General features: G+C 50.1%; 2 protein-coding genes across 2 annotated transcripts; one reads left to right on the top strand and one right to left on the bottom strand.

The window, feature by feature from the left end:
* Nucleotides 1–613: 613 nt before the first annotated feature.
* GIQ15_02702 (uncharacterized protein) lies at nucleotides 614–4,327 on the top strand (the record flags this gene model as incomplete). Its single annotated transcript, XM_033550119.1, has 7 exons — nucleotides 614–666; nucleotides 847–875; nucleotides 963–1,857; nucleotides 1,916–2,937; nucleotides 3,008–3,055; nucleotides 3,110–3,435; nucleotides 3,494–4,327. The coding sequence occupies 7 exons, from the start codon at nucleotides 614–616 to the stop codon at nucleotides 4,325–4,327; spliced, it is 3,207 nt and encodes a 1,068-aa protein (XP_033407280.1).
* A 934-nt stretch (nucleotides 4,328–5,261) lies between these two features.
* On the bottom strand, nucleotides 5,262–10,932 carry GIQ15_02701 (pH signal transduction protein PalH; the record flags this gene model as incomplete). Its single annotated transcript, XM_033550118.1, has 6 exons — nucleotides 5,262–7,209; nucleotides 7,309–7,661; nucleotides 7,762–7,961; nucleotides 8,014–8,041; nucleotides 8,386–10,721; nucleotides 10,845–10,932. The coding sequence occupies 6 exons, from the start codon at nucleotides 10,930–10,932 to the stop codon at nucleotides 5,262–5,264; spliced, it is 4,953 nt and encodes a 1,650-aa protein (XP_033407279.1).
* Between the last annotated feature and the right edge of the window lie 3,520 nt (nucleotides 10,933–14,452).

Below are 14,452 nucleotides of genomic sequence, written 5' to 3'. Positions count from 1 at the left end.
CCATAACTCTAATGCTGGAAGTTAATGTCTTAAGAAACGTTGCAGCATGGATGCAGCAGCACGCCCGCTTCCCTCCCCCTCAGGGAACAACACCGAGTGTGTGTGTGTGTGTGTGTATATATAGACGGCGGACAACTCGGGGCTTCCTCCGCGCCTGCTCTCCATCCCGATCGCACGTATATATGCTTCTGCTGGGGGGGTTTTGTTGTTAATTAGCGTTGGGTGGAGCTCGCATCATCTCTATAACACCTTTACTTTATATATTCAAACCCGCAAGACACTTTTTTTTTTCTGCCGCCCACTCTCCCGCACTTTTCTTCTTCTCCGCCTCAACCTCAACCTCAACCTCAACCTCAACCTCAACCTCAACCTCAACTTCGACTTACACTCCAGACGGAGATAGAAGACAGAGAGACGACAGATAGACGATAGAGACAGACGAGACGTGCTGCTGTGCAGTAGAGCGTCTGATCTACAGGAACGTCTTCTGAACGTCTTCTTGATCGCCGTCGTGACGACTGTGGCTGGCAATTGGCCGCGCTGAGGCGACCTCACAGCAGCCTACAGTGCAGCGCATACGGCATCACACAGGCAGTACGACGCCTATCAGACAATGGACGATATCAGAATGACCGGCAGACCGGCGACGGTGGCCGCGGTGCCTTCGTCCGCTGCGAATTCCTCACCTGTTGCCCACAATCCCACACCGCAACACCAGCAGCAGCAGCAGCAGCAGCAACCACAGCAACAGCAGCCCCAGGACCTCAATACCAGATTCTCCCCTCAGCGCTCCATATCTCCGCCTGCCCAGCATCGTAGAGGCTACCAGGCTTGTGATCCGTGCAGAAAGCGCAAAGTGAAGTGCGATTTGGGAAGTATGTTGCTGCTTTTTTTTTCTCTCCCCTCTGGACAAGCGGGGAAGCAGATACCGTATCAAAACTGAGGCGCTGACTTGATACCAGGTGTCGACAACCCACGACCGCCACCATGTGTGCGGTGTCGCCGAGAGAGCAAGAGATGCGAGTTCTCTGCTACAAGACGCAAGCGCAAGATCTCCGAGGAGTCTGACGACAAGGGCGGTGCCGGTGTCCTGCGCAGGGATAAGCGCATGATGGTTGCCGACGGATCTGTGTCTCCTAGCATGGATAACGATAGCATTTCGAGCCCTATCCCCAATGGCGTAACTTCGCATCCACGAGGCAGTCTGCCGCCATACGAAGGTGATCCTCGACCCAATGGCTCGGCTGCGCAGCGCAAATGGTCCAATGCCACCGCACCACCACACCGAATCTGCATCCCCCCTACCGGAATCACCATTCCCGCTCCGACTTCCATCCCACCAGACCAGTACCACGCTCATCGCGCGAGTTTCTCCGGCGGTGGACGACCATCCTTACCCCCTCACGTTCTTGAGAGCGGCCAGCATATGATGAACAAAACTGCTGCTGAGTTGCTTTCTCCCGCCATCAGCAATACTCACGATGCTCTACATCTTCTCTCAGAAGCAGCCGGCAGGACGGAAGATCTAAATCGCCAGCAGATGGAATATCAGTATAATGGACGCCATTCCTCAACGTCAACCTTCGCATCTGTCTCACCTGGCCAGAACGGAACCCCAGGCAGAGGTAGCAGATCTAACTCGACAACACAACAAGGTGCCGGAATGAGCTGGTACAATCAAAACAAGGGCGGTTCCCCCAGCGTTGACGTCCTCGTCGAGGGCACCGACGCTGGCTTGAGCCCTCCCAAGGCTTCTCAGGATATGGACTACACCAAGGCTCGCAGAGCTTGGTCCAGACTACGATTCATCCGCGCCGGCTGGTTTAGTGTTGATGAAGCAATGTCTTATATTGAATAGTAAGTCTCTAAATTCCGTTTTACTTTCGATTATATGTCGCTAAATCTTCATCTTTAGCTATTACGAGCATCTTGCGCCATTGACTCCCATCGTCTTGAAAAATTATAGCTCACCCTCGACACATCTTACTCTTCTGACGGAAGAGCCGGTATTGACCGTGACAATGCTTACTATCGCTTCTCGCCATATGAAACTCTCTGGAAACGGAGCCAATTCCCGGGCATACTCTATCCATGAAAAGCTGTGGTCATACCTACGCGGTATGATCGAACGGCTATTCTGGGGACAAGAGAAGTTTGGCGATTACGGCGGTGTCTCAGTACCAAGGCAGTTTGACGTGGCTAATCCACTATCCACCGGACAGGCACAAAGAAGTGGTGGCCAATTAAGATCCATCGGAACTGTCGAGGCGTTGCTCCTTCTCACGGACTGGCATCCACGAGCTCTTCATTTCCCTCCCGGCGACGATGAGAACACCCTGCTTGATGTTGATCCACAGCAACTCAACTATTTTGATGGAGACGGCGACGACCATTTCCCAGACCACCACCCTGGTAAAGGCCAAGGCGGTCCTGGTGAAGGTCGTCTCGCCTTCTATAAATGGCTTGAACCCGTTTGGCGCTCCGACCGCATGTCCTGGATGCTCCTAAGTACTGCCCAGGCCCTTGCCTTTGAGCTGGGTATCTTTGACCAGAAAAACGATCTGCGAGCCTCCACTGAAACATCATGCGAAATGGCTCGGAAGCGCCGTTTACGGCGACTGATTCTTGTCTATGTTTCTCAAAGCAGTGGTAGATTGGGAATTCCTTCCATGCTCCCTCTACCGCAATGGAACCAGAATACCGAGCCTCCCCGTGCTGAAGACATGCACTCGCCGAATTTCCACGAGGATTACATGATTGATCTGATGCAAGACTGCTGGATGGATATCTCTAAGATCATGTACAACAGCAACCAAGTTCTCTTCCTGTCAAAGGAACTCACCACAAACCTTATTAAGAGTGGCCAATATCGCGATCGGATTGATGAATTTACCCCTTCTCTGAGAGAGTTTAAAGCGAAACTTGACAAGCTTTCAGGTGCGTATTCATTTGTCTATGTGCATAAACTTACACACGGGCAAATCATATTCTAACTAACCCCGCACAGTCACACCTCAAATGCGAAATGTTTTAACGATTGAATACGAATATACCCGTGAGTATCCTTTTAACTATAGGTTCTGGAGAACTGCTGCTGACTCTCACTCAGGACTATATGTCAATTGCTTAGCCTTACAAGCCGTCGTTGAACGATGGACTACTATGAATGAGGCTGGTTCAAACGCAAACCAGAACCATGCCAACGGAACGACCAACGGAACCGCCAATGGAGCAACATCTGGCGCTGGAACTGTTCCGCTCCAGGTATTACTGGAGCAGTATGAAGTTAACGAACCTTATATCCAAGAAGTTGTCGATGCTTCTCGAAGGATTTTGCAGATCGTACTGGAAGGATTCGTTCCGGGGGATATTCTAAAGCATGCACCTGTCAGAACATATTTTAGAATTCTCTCCGGGATGATCTTCATCCTCAAGGTTAGTAATCCTTAGCGATCCTTTACCGACTTCTAGAGGCTAACCATGGATGGCATAGACGTTTACATTGGGTGCTAAAGAGGACGATGTGAGAGTATCTTTGGAGCTCCAGGATCGGACCATCGAATGTCTTCGGACCTGTGTCGTGGACGACGTCCACCTCAGCGTCACAATAGCCGATCTGCTTCAGTTGCTCACATCAAATATCCGAAATCGATTCCTGCGCTTTGCCCCCTTCGACCGTGTAGGCGAGTCGGGCAGCAGGCATCAATCCCCCGCCCCCGCATCAGAACAAGACTCCCGAGAACAACAGCAGCAACAGCAACATCCGTCCAATGAGCACAATGACTACCGTTGGCAACAAAACCATAACAATGGAACCCCAAGCACAAACGGTTTCTCATTCGACAACAACCATCCCACCTCCGCACCACCAACAACCCATCACGACCCGCTCGCCAATATCCCTGTCCAACCAATCAATTCCTCCAACATTAACGTTTCTTTCATGCCCCCTCCCCCTTCCGTGTATTACAATTACTACGACCCTAGCTCGACCTCTCCTAAAATGGAAATGGACGAATCCTCTACCACTGTCGCGCCTCCAGCTATCAACACTAGCGCTCCGAGTGGCAACAATACCACGCAGGCAAATTCAAACAGCATGTCAGATTGGTTTGCTCTCCCACTTGATCAATTTTTCAACAGCTCAACTGCAGGTGTTGACCAAGGTCTTGGAGGCACCGGCCCAATGGTCGGTGAATTCGATATGTTAGAGGTTCTGCTCAAAGAGCAGTATACGAGCGAGAACAATGCAAATGGTGCCGGTGCTAACGGCGCGGCTCCAGTAGCTGCTACAAACGGTGCTGGAATATCATCTCATTTCCTATAACGACTTTCCTTGCAGATTTATTTTTTTTGATCCTAGATGTTTACTTGGGATTAGACATGACAGATTTCTGGTCGTCAGGTGAAGGCGCGGGGAAAGGTATAACTGGGTGTTTGGTCCTTGCTTCTCTCCCGCCCTTATCACTTGAATTTTTTGTCGCGTACACTTTTCTGCTAGGTTGTATATATGCCAAAGTCCCCCTTTGTCTATATATGTTGGAGTTACATCCTCCTGTCGTTGTTTTATGACCAAGTTGATGCCCAGTGATGATCTTCCTGTCATGGGACAGATGTAAGGCGGTGGATGTTTATACTTAGGTACTAATGTGAACTTTTGTATCGTCCTCTTCAAGATCAATGTACAAATACCGCCACTTTTCCTTCCCGCTAACTGGTCTGAATTTCTATCCACTCTCCCTTCTAGTCAGTATAAGTACTTCGACTACTCTATCAAATCTACGCAACAATATAGTCCTCTAGCTATTCCCCCCTATCTTAGGATCAATATAAGGCGCCGCTCCCATTTTCTCTCGTTCTTCTGTCTCATCGTCCTGAAGAAGCCGAACCTGGGGTCGCCAGGCTCTATTCTCATACTAGAGTTGGGGATGAATCTGGATACTCATTCGACTCTACGGAGTATGATGTATTAGGGTGATTGATCCGATAAATCTTAACTTAAATAAATTATATTTTACACATAGACGATACCTACTATTTCTAGTAGTTATAAACGACCAGACGTCTATATTTCGAAACACATTGTAACCAAAATCAGCCAAAATCCGACTCCTGCCCAGATCCATTCTGCACATGAGTAACCGATCATAAGATCTACCTTCTCGGTAAAACAAGTTGGGGGTATATAACAATACATATATAATAATGATTATGTAATTAACATAAGACGAGAAAGGTATATAGAATGTCGGACTATTACTTCAAATCTCCTGAACGTCAAGTCCCCATATCTCCCACTGTTTCAAGACATCCCAGCCGACACGCTTGACGTGCCGTTTCCATATAAATGGCTCGTTCTTAGTGCCACCCCTCACTTCAGTAAAGCAGTCCCTGAGACTACGCCGCAGATTTTCCGGGATCTGAGCAACCGTGGCTTCGTCTAGGAAAGAGAGAAATGAGAGGTTGGGCTTGCCGTTGACGTCCGTGGTATTATCTGCAACAGTGCTATATCCGGGGTTGATATTTGAAGCATTCAAATGGGGTTGGTTTTGAGAATGATGCTGTTGCTTTTTTGTTTTAGGTTCCGTCGGGGAATATGTCTCTCCACCAGGTGATGGAATAGGGGACGTGAGGTTCTGTTCATTATATTTCCGCTTCCCTAGCGGGATTCTACTTCCTGGTAGAGCAATTGAAACTTGTGACGAGTGTCTAGACCATGGCTGCGTGCTGTAGTTATCTGACCCATAGGTTTCGGCTGGTGTTGCAGCAGGATTCCTCAAATTTGCTGAAGGATCGCCATTTGGGCTTGAATTGGACACGTCAATGGCGAGGTCCGAGGTCGAACTCTGGCCGTTTGGTATACCTCCTGGAGCCTGCGCGTCCGGAGCTGTGACTTTGTATAATTCGCCAACCTGCCATGCTTTCCACCCGAAACCGAGTATTTTAAGGTTACTGAAAATCGGCTCTGCGAGACGTAGGGAGAGTACTTCAGCATGAAAAGCGTCATCAAGATCTACCAGCTGTGCAATATCCCGTGCATCTGATGGCGGAAGAATGGACAGATCAGGCCGTGGCATATTCTCCGACCTTGAAGGAGCGGTGCAATTTCCATCGGTTTCGGTGTGGTGCCCTCCCCCATATATACTTGTACTGGCGGCCGGTGTTCCAGACCTCCGGTCACCGCCCCGAGAGGTTGGGATAAGTATTCGGAGTGCTTCAAGTTTCCTTAAGAAGGGTGATACGAGTCCAATTACTTCAAGGCTGTTGGTATCAACAGAAAGGGCAAGCTGCTCTAGATTGGGACAAGCATGGACTAGCCGCGCAACGAGAGGTGCAGGTATATCCATTCGTGCGGGGAGAAGTAGGCGCTTTAAGGTGGCTCCATGAACAGAAATAATTGTTGACAAATGCAATTCCCTTAGGGATGTTCGGGAAGCTGAAGATGAAGCTGATTGTTGGCTCAGCGCAGGCGGCGTTGACTGGTTCTGTTGTCCATAGTCGTTCACCATAGTAGGGTTGCCAGATCCATTGGGGAGGGGTGTCGAAGGGGATGAAGGGTACGACGATCCAGGTTTTGCATTGTTGACATAGTCTATTGGTTCGCGCAGTGGGTTGACAAAATATAGGTTCTCAAGAGGTGTTAACTGTTGTAAGAAGTCCAATCCTCTTTTCTCCACACGGTCAACTCGGAATGTTTTTAGATTCGACATCTCCTCCCGGGGCCCTTGATTTGGCCAGCTGGCTTCTACAAAAGTCATTGCCGACTTGTCACTGGGACTCGTTAGCATTGTAATCTCTTCCAGAGAGTCATGGCTAACGCCGTTGCTCGACTCTCCGGTATGAAGCGCATAAAAATTTTGAAAAGAGAGTTTCTTTAAACGTAGAGGCGCCTTTGCTGCGATGCACCTTCGAAAATAATCAGTGAGCGCAACACTAGGTTCTTGCGATTCACGCATCCGGGGAGACCAATGCATCCTCAGGTCACGTAGCTTCCTGCTACCATATAATAGTAGAGAAATATCATCCGGATAGCAGAGGGGGTCGATATCCGTGACCTTGAGAACGCGTAAATTGGGCATAGGAGGTATGGTGGTTGTCGGTCTTGGGTGTCGACTGGACGGGAATCGAAGAGTCAAGGACTGGAGGCTCTGAAGCTGCGCAAGGCCTTGACATACGGTCTCCAGTGCTTTGGTGTTATATATCTCCCAGCTGTTAACCCGTGGGACGCGGATATATTAGCAACTGTCCTTCTTTCAAATGTAAAAAGCTCTAGGGGGGGCCTGCATGAAAAGAGCGACACCCGCATACCTGAAGCTCTCCAGCCCAACCATTTTATCAATAGCAGCCCGGACACTGATATTCAACATCATAGACGAGTCCGGGACCCTCCCAACCCTAGCATGTTCTTCTAAACCATCATCTCGCCATTCCCCACGCAATGTTATCGATCGAACCAGCGGCGCAACGTTGCGAGTGACCAAAGCATTCAGTCCCATGGAAAACGGGCTCGCGCTCCCATAACCTTCCGGTAGGTCGTCTTCATTATATCGTATCCGGCCGTAGGATGTAAGGGTGAGATCCTTGTAGAGTTGAGGAAGGGACATGTAATTCAGCACACGACAGGTCCGGCAGAGGCGCGCGAGGTCACCGACATCGTCAAGCTAGAAGCGAGCGTAAAAATCAGCAAACAAATACAAGTAAGCAGGCCTCAATAATTGTAGGAGCTCTCTCTCTTTCTCTCCCTTGCTGTGAGATACGTACGTGAGCTACTATCAAGGCGATTAGATTTAACGGAAGCCTCATCAGCGCCGGGCCCCTCACAGGCAGCTCGCGGCTCACGCCAGCATCAAACATGCGGGAATTGACATTCGACATCGATCGAAGAGTCCTTCGAATGTAGTATGCAAGCTCGTATATGCCGATATCGAGTGTTGAGGGGGCTGAATGGTCGGCGTGGAAGCCTGTTGGTTAACGTCAGCTTGAAATAATAGAGCTTTCATGCAAGGCTACTACTAAGCGCAAAGTGCGCCCAGCGAATCCTCTATCATCTGCATAATTGCATCGTTACATCCCACCAGATCGTGTGAACGCCGGTACTGGCAGGCAGGAGACTACTCATAGGCATAGATACAAGTGTTTACTGGAACTCGGTTGAAACAGAAGATAGGATGGGTTGATGACGGCTATGTACGAAGTAAAAAATAACTGAGGCGGACGGAGATAGGTATGTAGAGATGAATATACATGAAAGGTAATCGTAATAAAGATAGGCCGTGAAGTTCCTCTTTTGAACGCATTCCAAAAATATCCTAAAATATAAATATCCAGAATTGTACGCCGCGCTAAAATGGGACAATGTATGGGACGAACGGCTTCCTATCTTACGTCGAAATCGGATGGAGAGCGATGTCGTGTCTGAGATGTAGCTCCCTCAGGGTTCGGTGAGGGATCGGGAGGCTCAGGTGGTTGTTGGTTTGAATGAGAGTCGGATATGTGTTCAGTGGTGGCGGTGGTGGTGGTATCTTCACACTCCCTGGAGTCAATTCGGCCTGGGGGTGGATCTAATATATCCTCCATGTATTCATCATCGTCACCTTCTTCTTCCTCATACCTCGTGTGTTGAATGCGTGTTGGGCCAGATTGAACGTTTGTTGGCAAGAATAAGCTCTCTTGCGGATCCCGAGAATATGTACCATATGGCTGGGAGGAGAGCATTGAAGATGGGGTCTCTCGATCGGTCAAAGGGGCGTGTGGGTTCGGACTTGAGCTCGCTGGGCTGCTAAATAAAGGACGTCCAGGTTCGTCTAGACCTGGAGTTGACCATGTAATAGCTGACCGTGACCGAGCAGGAATCACCATCACAGGTAGCGGTGCGTCCACCCCTTTCCGTTCACCACTAGATTCGCCCCATCGGAACCGTGAACTCGGGGTGGATGTATCCTCGCCAGAGCTTGGTGCTATTCTCTCACGTTTGTTCTTGACAGGTATAACTGTGACAGGGAGAATCGGGGGTTCAGTGCCTCGTTTATCAGGTGATGACCCTATCCATTCACGGTGTAGACGTGATGCTACTACGTTAAAAGCTGGTGCGAGTTTCCACCGGCCTTCACGTTCTTCATTGAGCCCCGTAGCCAATGTAGCGGTTGCAGCCATGCCTTCTTCTGCTTGTGCCGTTGCAACCTCCTGTGGGGGTGATCCACGTCTTCGCTTGAAGGGGTTGACGGCATTGAGCCAACCTATGCCTATTTTCCGCGAAGGGACCGGGGTAACTATGTCGCTTTTTTCCGTTGAAAGAGTGCCCTGTTTAACTAATTCCACCGAACCGCCTCGCTCACCATCCCCTAGCCGTGTTAAATCGGAGTTGGACGCCGATGGAGTGCCGACGGAGTGATATCGCACACAATAGAGTGTGCTTGTAGCGCTAGTCGTATTCTCTCGACTAATAGGACTGGCCACGGCGGGGGGTGGAGCGGTTTCCACAACTTGGGATGACTCAATATCTGGAGGGTTCATGTCTGCCTTTCGACGTTTGCGCCCATTTATATTAGACGGCCGGCTGCATGATCGATGATGAGGGCGGAATGGGTTGTATGGAATCTTTGCAATGCGTTCCCAGTTTGGGCCGCGTCCAAACCCGCCATGATGACCATTTCCGCGCGAATCTGGTGAGCTAGTATCTTCAGACGGAGTCACCTCGAGCATCTCATCGCCGTCAAAAACCTCGCGACCGAGGATCCCGTCCTTCCGTTCTTCGCGTTCCAGGGCCTCAATTCTTTCAACCCATTCCCAAACCACCACACTTGCCGCTGCTGCGCCGACCCAACGAATATATTCACCCCAGCCTGCAATGTTCGGTTGGGAAACATCCAAAATAAAGAAGGCAACGGGTATTAAGAGTGCAAGTAATGATAACAATGCAACAAGGCAGATATTCTGCATTTTGGGATGAAAGAAAGCAAACCTGTGCTTGGAAAGGGAGTAGAAAACAACCCATGCTGCGTAGAGCATACTTAAGGCTAGTTCAAATAAGTAGTTTAGCGCAGGAACAGCGTCCCTGAGTTTTCCGGGGTGGACTATAGTGTTCCCCGGATGTGCGAAATTATTGAGTATACTGAAGATGGTATCGAGAACGATGAGTGCAAATCCCACCCATTTGATGACGACTTTTTCCTTGTGTCGTGGGAACAGCCGAATTAGGGTCTGGACTTGCGCGAGCCAGAGAAACGTGCTTGATATGACACGTATAATGCGCAATTCGAGACCGTTGACAACCTCGTTGGTGAGAGCTGTAGAATCCATGTATCCCATTTCATACTGCTCTTTTGCAACTGCGAAGGAATCGGCTGTGGCAATCGTGAGGGATATGGCAACCGTCAAGGCTGCAATTTTTTGTAGCCAGGGTCTCCCGCCAACCCCGATGACTGAACTGCTACCATATGACCCGCTGATCATGCCATGTCGACCTAGGAAGCCTCCACCGCGGCCGCCTATAAAAAATGTACGGGGTGTAATGAAGAGAATTATGGAGAGGACGTATGCTAGAACGGTCGCGGTTGCAATGGCGTACATCTGGGGAGAGGTCGAGGCGTAGAAGTGTTCACGGACATCCACGATCGTTGACGGGTCATAGGAGTCTGGCTCGATAACGCTGGTACAGGAGGGCTCGAAGACGGCATCTTGGAACAGAGTGACGGCGAATGTGTCATTGAAGACGATAGTTCCTAAACGTTCAAAACATGGGCAAAAGGATTAGTCTACTCGTTCGTCTGCTCTGGCCGTTTAAGTGCATGCTTGCTCCACATAGCAGTAGCATAATATGAAACGGGATAGTGAGTGTATCTTACCTCCTTTCCCCAGGGTCAATGAGCTACATGGGTGCCTTGAGCCATTGAACTTCCCTTGCTGGATCTGCCACCCATATCGTAAAGGCATGGTGCCCGGTACCTAGGCTATCCGGATAGGTATACGCGGCGGCTGCCATTCACACAACGGCCTCTTCTCTCAACATGACAGCCGTGAAACGCGCGATGGGTGGGGGGTGTTCGAAGGAGTGTCCCTCGAGTCGAAGGGCCAGCTTTTCGGAGTGAAGTCGTCACTTTTTGGCGTCTGTATCGCGTAGAGACAATGGTGTTGTTCGACGGCTGCGTCTAGGTATGCGACTGGGGGCGCGTGCGGTGCCGGACAATGGCCTTTTCGTTCGTCTTTCTTGTTCGTTTTCTCGTTGCTGCGACTGACGAAAGCCCGACGACGTCCTGTTGGTTTCCCTTTTCGGCCTCGTTGCCCGCCGCTTTCTCTGATTGGCCAAGCCTCGCCAAGCAAAGCCAAGTTCGGCTTAACACGTGCAAGGTGGGTCGGCTTAGTCAGTTATTCATTAAGCTTTTTTTATGCCAAGACTAGTCTATTTTGGGAGGTTGAAGTAGATGTTTACGAGAGTATGGGGAAGACGCGATATAAAATGATATAAAGGGGATATAGACATTGGCATTGATAGATAGAAAGTCATGTCGAACGCTAATCACAATAATAAATGCCGTCGAGGTCTCTCAGCTCAGCCTGGCTGATAGTCCAAACTGTACCAAAACAAAACATTACTATACATAAATATATAAAGGGCGCCATCACTCCAATATACAAAAATAAGGGGTATATAAGGTTGGTCCGTCGATGCGGGCCGTATGTTTTTTGTTTCATCATCTTGGAGGCGGGCTGAAAGTCATATGTCCAGGAGCGGCATAGGGCACGCTCACGGTGTTACCGCCGCCAGAGCGAGCAAACTCCTCGCGGGCTTTGATTTCTCGCTCATCCTGTATAAGTGTGCAGCAGGTACAGCACGAGGCCCGAACGCAGTCAGACAAGATTCCACCGGGGATTCCATATGCCCGTCTCGTCCGTGTGTGCTGAATAGTCGCCAATAACCCTGCTCACGTTAGACCATACTCAAAAGCATACAATAGTTGAACAAACGAAGGGCAACATACATTGACATCCACATAACAGCGCCATGGCTGTACATGACGCATTACATGTCTCATATCCAAGCATGTTCGTTGGATCTTGTCGTTTTGATTTCCTCGACAGACGGTGTTGTGTCCGCCCATAGAGGATACACGGACACCATAGGCCCATGCAGCAGATCCCTATATCTGTACACTCGCAGAGTCCACTTGTCCAGCTCCCACCTTTCAACCCTTGCTGCTGGTGGAACGCTTGGCCGGGGGTGTGGCATGGTATATCTGGAACAGCAGATATTCCCTTGGTATGTATTTTCTGTGGTGGAATCGAGTGTGAAACATAGGTAGGCGCGGGTGACTGTGGTGCCAGTGGGTTACTGTCAGGGACAATTGCAGCCTCTTCCGCTTGCCTCTCACGGGCTTCCGCTTCGATGTTGTGCTTTACTGGTAGTGGGCCTGGAGATAAGGGAACGACCATAGGAGAGTGCGGTACTACTCCGTGCTGTTGCTGTTGTAGTTGTTGATGCTGTTGTAGGAATTGTTGCTGCTGCTGATATTCCTGTTCCTGATGGTACCGCTCCTGCTGCTGCTGCTGCTGTTGTTGGTGCTGGTGGTGCTGCTGTTGCTGTTGGTGGTACTCTTGCTCCTGTTGCTGTTGATAGTCCAGCTCCTGTTGCTGCTTTAGATGGTGAGGCTGCGGCGGTGGAGTGGTATTATCCGCAAACGGTGCAAACTGCGCTGGGTGTTCAGAAAGCGGCGGGGGAGAAACATGGGCATAGAGATTATTCACGTAGTCGACATCATTTCTGTTCGATTCTGTCGATATTGATTCATCTGCTGGCCTGCCGGCATCAGGTGAAATATACGAAAACGGACGATGGTTACCCGGCTGGCTGGGTTGTGAATGAGATTGTTGGCTTGTTGCTAGTTCTGCTGGAACAGTGTGACTTGATGGCGCCTGTGTGGGGAAAGTCGGCCCCTGTAGAGCGACAGGAGTAGGAAGGTATGAGTACGGTCGTTGTTCGGGTTCTTGTGGATGACGTGGTGGCTGTTGCAGCAGCTGCTGCTGCTGTTGGGGATGGAGATGGCCATTATAGTATGGCGCATTGCCAAAATGCGATGGTTGATTCGACATTATTCGTAGTCGTCGAGCTGATTAGGGAAGAGGATAGAGAGGACAAGCTCGTGAGCATCAGGTAACCTGCCCGTAGTCCCTTTCCCTCAACAAAGGACGGGGAGTCCGGTGGGTGTTTGCGCAACGATAACAAGCCGGTGATTCTGAGCTGGCCTTGCCTGGGGATGCACGAACCCGTATTTGCTCTGATGTCAGCCTGATGTGCTCAGCTCGTTTGTAAGTGGTGCGTCTAAAGTCGTTCGTCAATCCTCAACATATATTCTCGATGGACGGTCATCTCCTGCGTATATGGTACGGGTCACCGTGGGAGAGAGCGCTGCTCGGCGAGATTATATTCAAAGCCTTCACCCAACACCCTATGGGGGCGGCGCTTAGCCCTGCTCGTATTGGACGAAAACATCTCTCAATAGCAGAACAAGGGCCCCCGGAGTTCCGGGTGAGAAGGGAGTGACGGAGGCTGTGCTATGCTTATGCCCTGCAGGAAACTGGCCCCTCTGGACGAATCGCCAACAGGCCCATACGAAAACCGACCCGAGTGCTCGGGAGAAGGCCCAAAATGTCCTGGTTGAAGTGTGATACCGTGGTGATCGGGCCTGTGATGTCTGTCCCCCAACGCTGCGGACAAATGGGAGTGTGCGATTCGTGCTGACTCTGCGCCAGGATGCAGCTAGCCACCGCCCAACGCCTTGAGTCCTTGGAACTGCGATGTTGACTGGCCGCGGACGAGATGAGGAACTGCCAGTTTCAGCCTAGCGAGAGGAGCAGTGTTTGATTTCATTGGGGATTTGGATGAAGAATCACAGCACAGGGAGTCTGCATCTGTTTCGTCGTCTGTTGGTGAAGCCGTTTGTTTCCAAGGAGACCCTGAATGACGGTTACTCTGCTCACTGCTTCGATACACAGTTGTCGTCCAGATACACAATCGTCGTTCATACACTCTGATTCTCCACGCGGGCGCTTCGAGGGCCATATCAGGATTTAGCTATACAACGTTAACTGTCATGGTGGTTGGCGCCCTGGTGGACCCTGGCCGATCTTCAAATGTCAATGTCGCAGGCTTAAAGGTATGGAGTTAATATTTATAAGCCTGGGCTGTTCGATTATGATAACTGTCATTTAACTGCCGCTGAGCCGTGTTCGCTGTCGAGGGATGGGAGATGTTAGCTGTTTATCAACTTGGCCTGAGATTGGCCATCACCTACAAGTATATCATCCATGATTATTCAAGAACCAGACAAAAAAATGTCATCTGGTTAGAAGCAATCCAAGATGTGAGGGGTCGACTGAGGTAACAATTAATTCAACATCCCTGGTGGACAGTAGATATGTCTTAACCATGGAGACTTTGCCCCTGTGCCGCCAGGGG

The sequence above is a fragment of the Arthroderma uncinatum genome, assembly GCF_011692745.1.
Source record: "Arthroderma uncinatum strain CBS 119779 chromosome Unknown scaffold2, whole genome shotgun sequence".
Taxonomy (NCBI): Eukaryota; Fungi; Ascomycota; class Eurotiomycetes; order Onygenales; family Arthrodermataceae; genus Arthroderma; species Arthroderma uncinatum.
The sequence above is the reverse complement of the archived record's forward strand: the minus strand, read 5'-3'. Positions and strand labels throughout refer to the sequence as shown.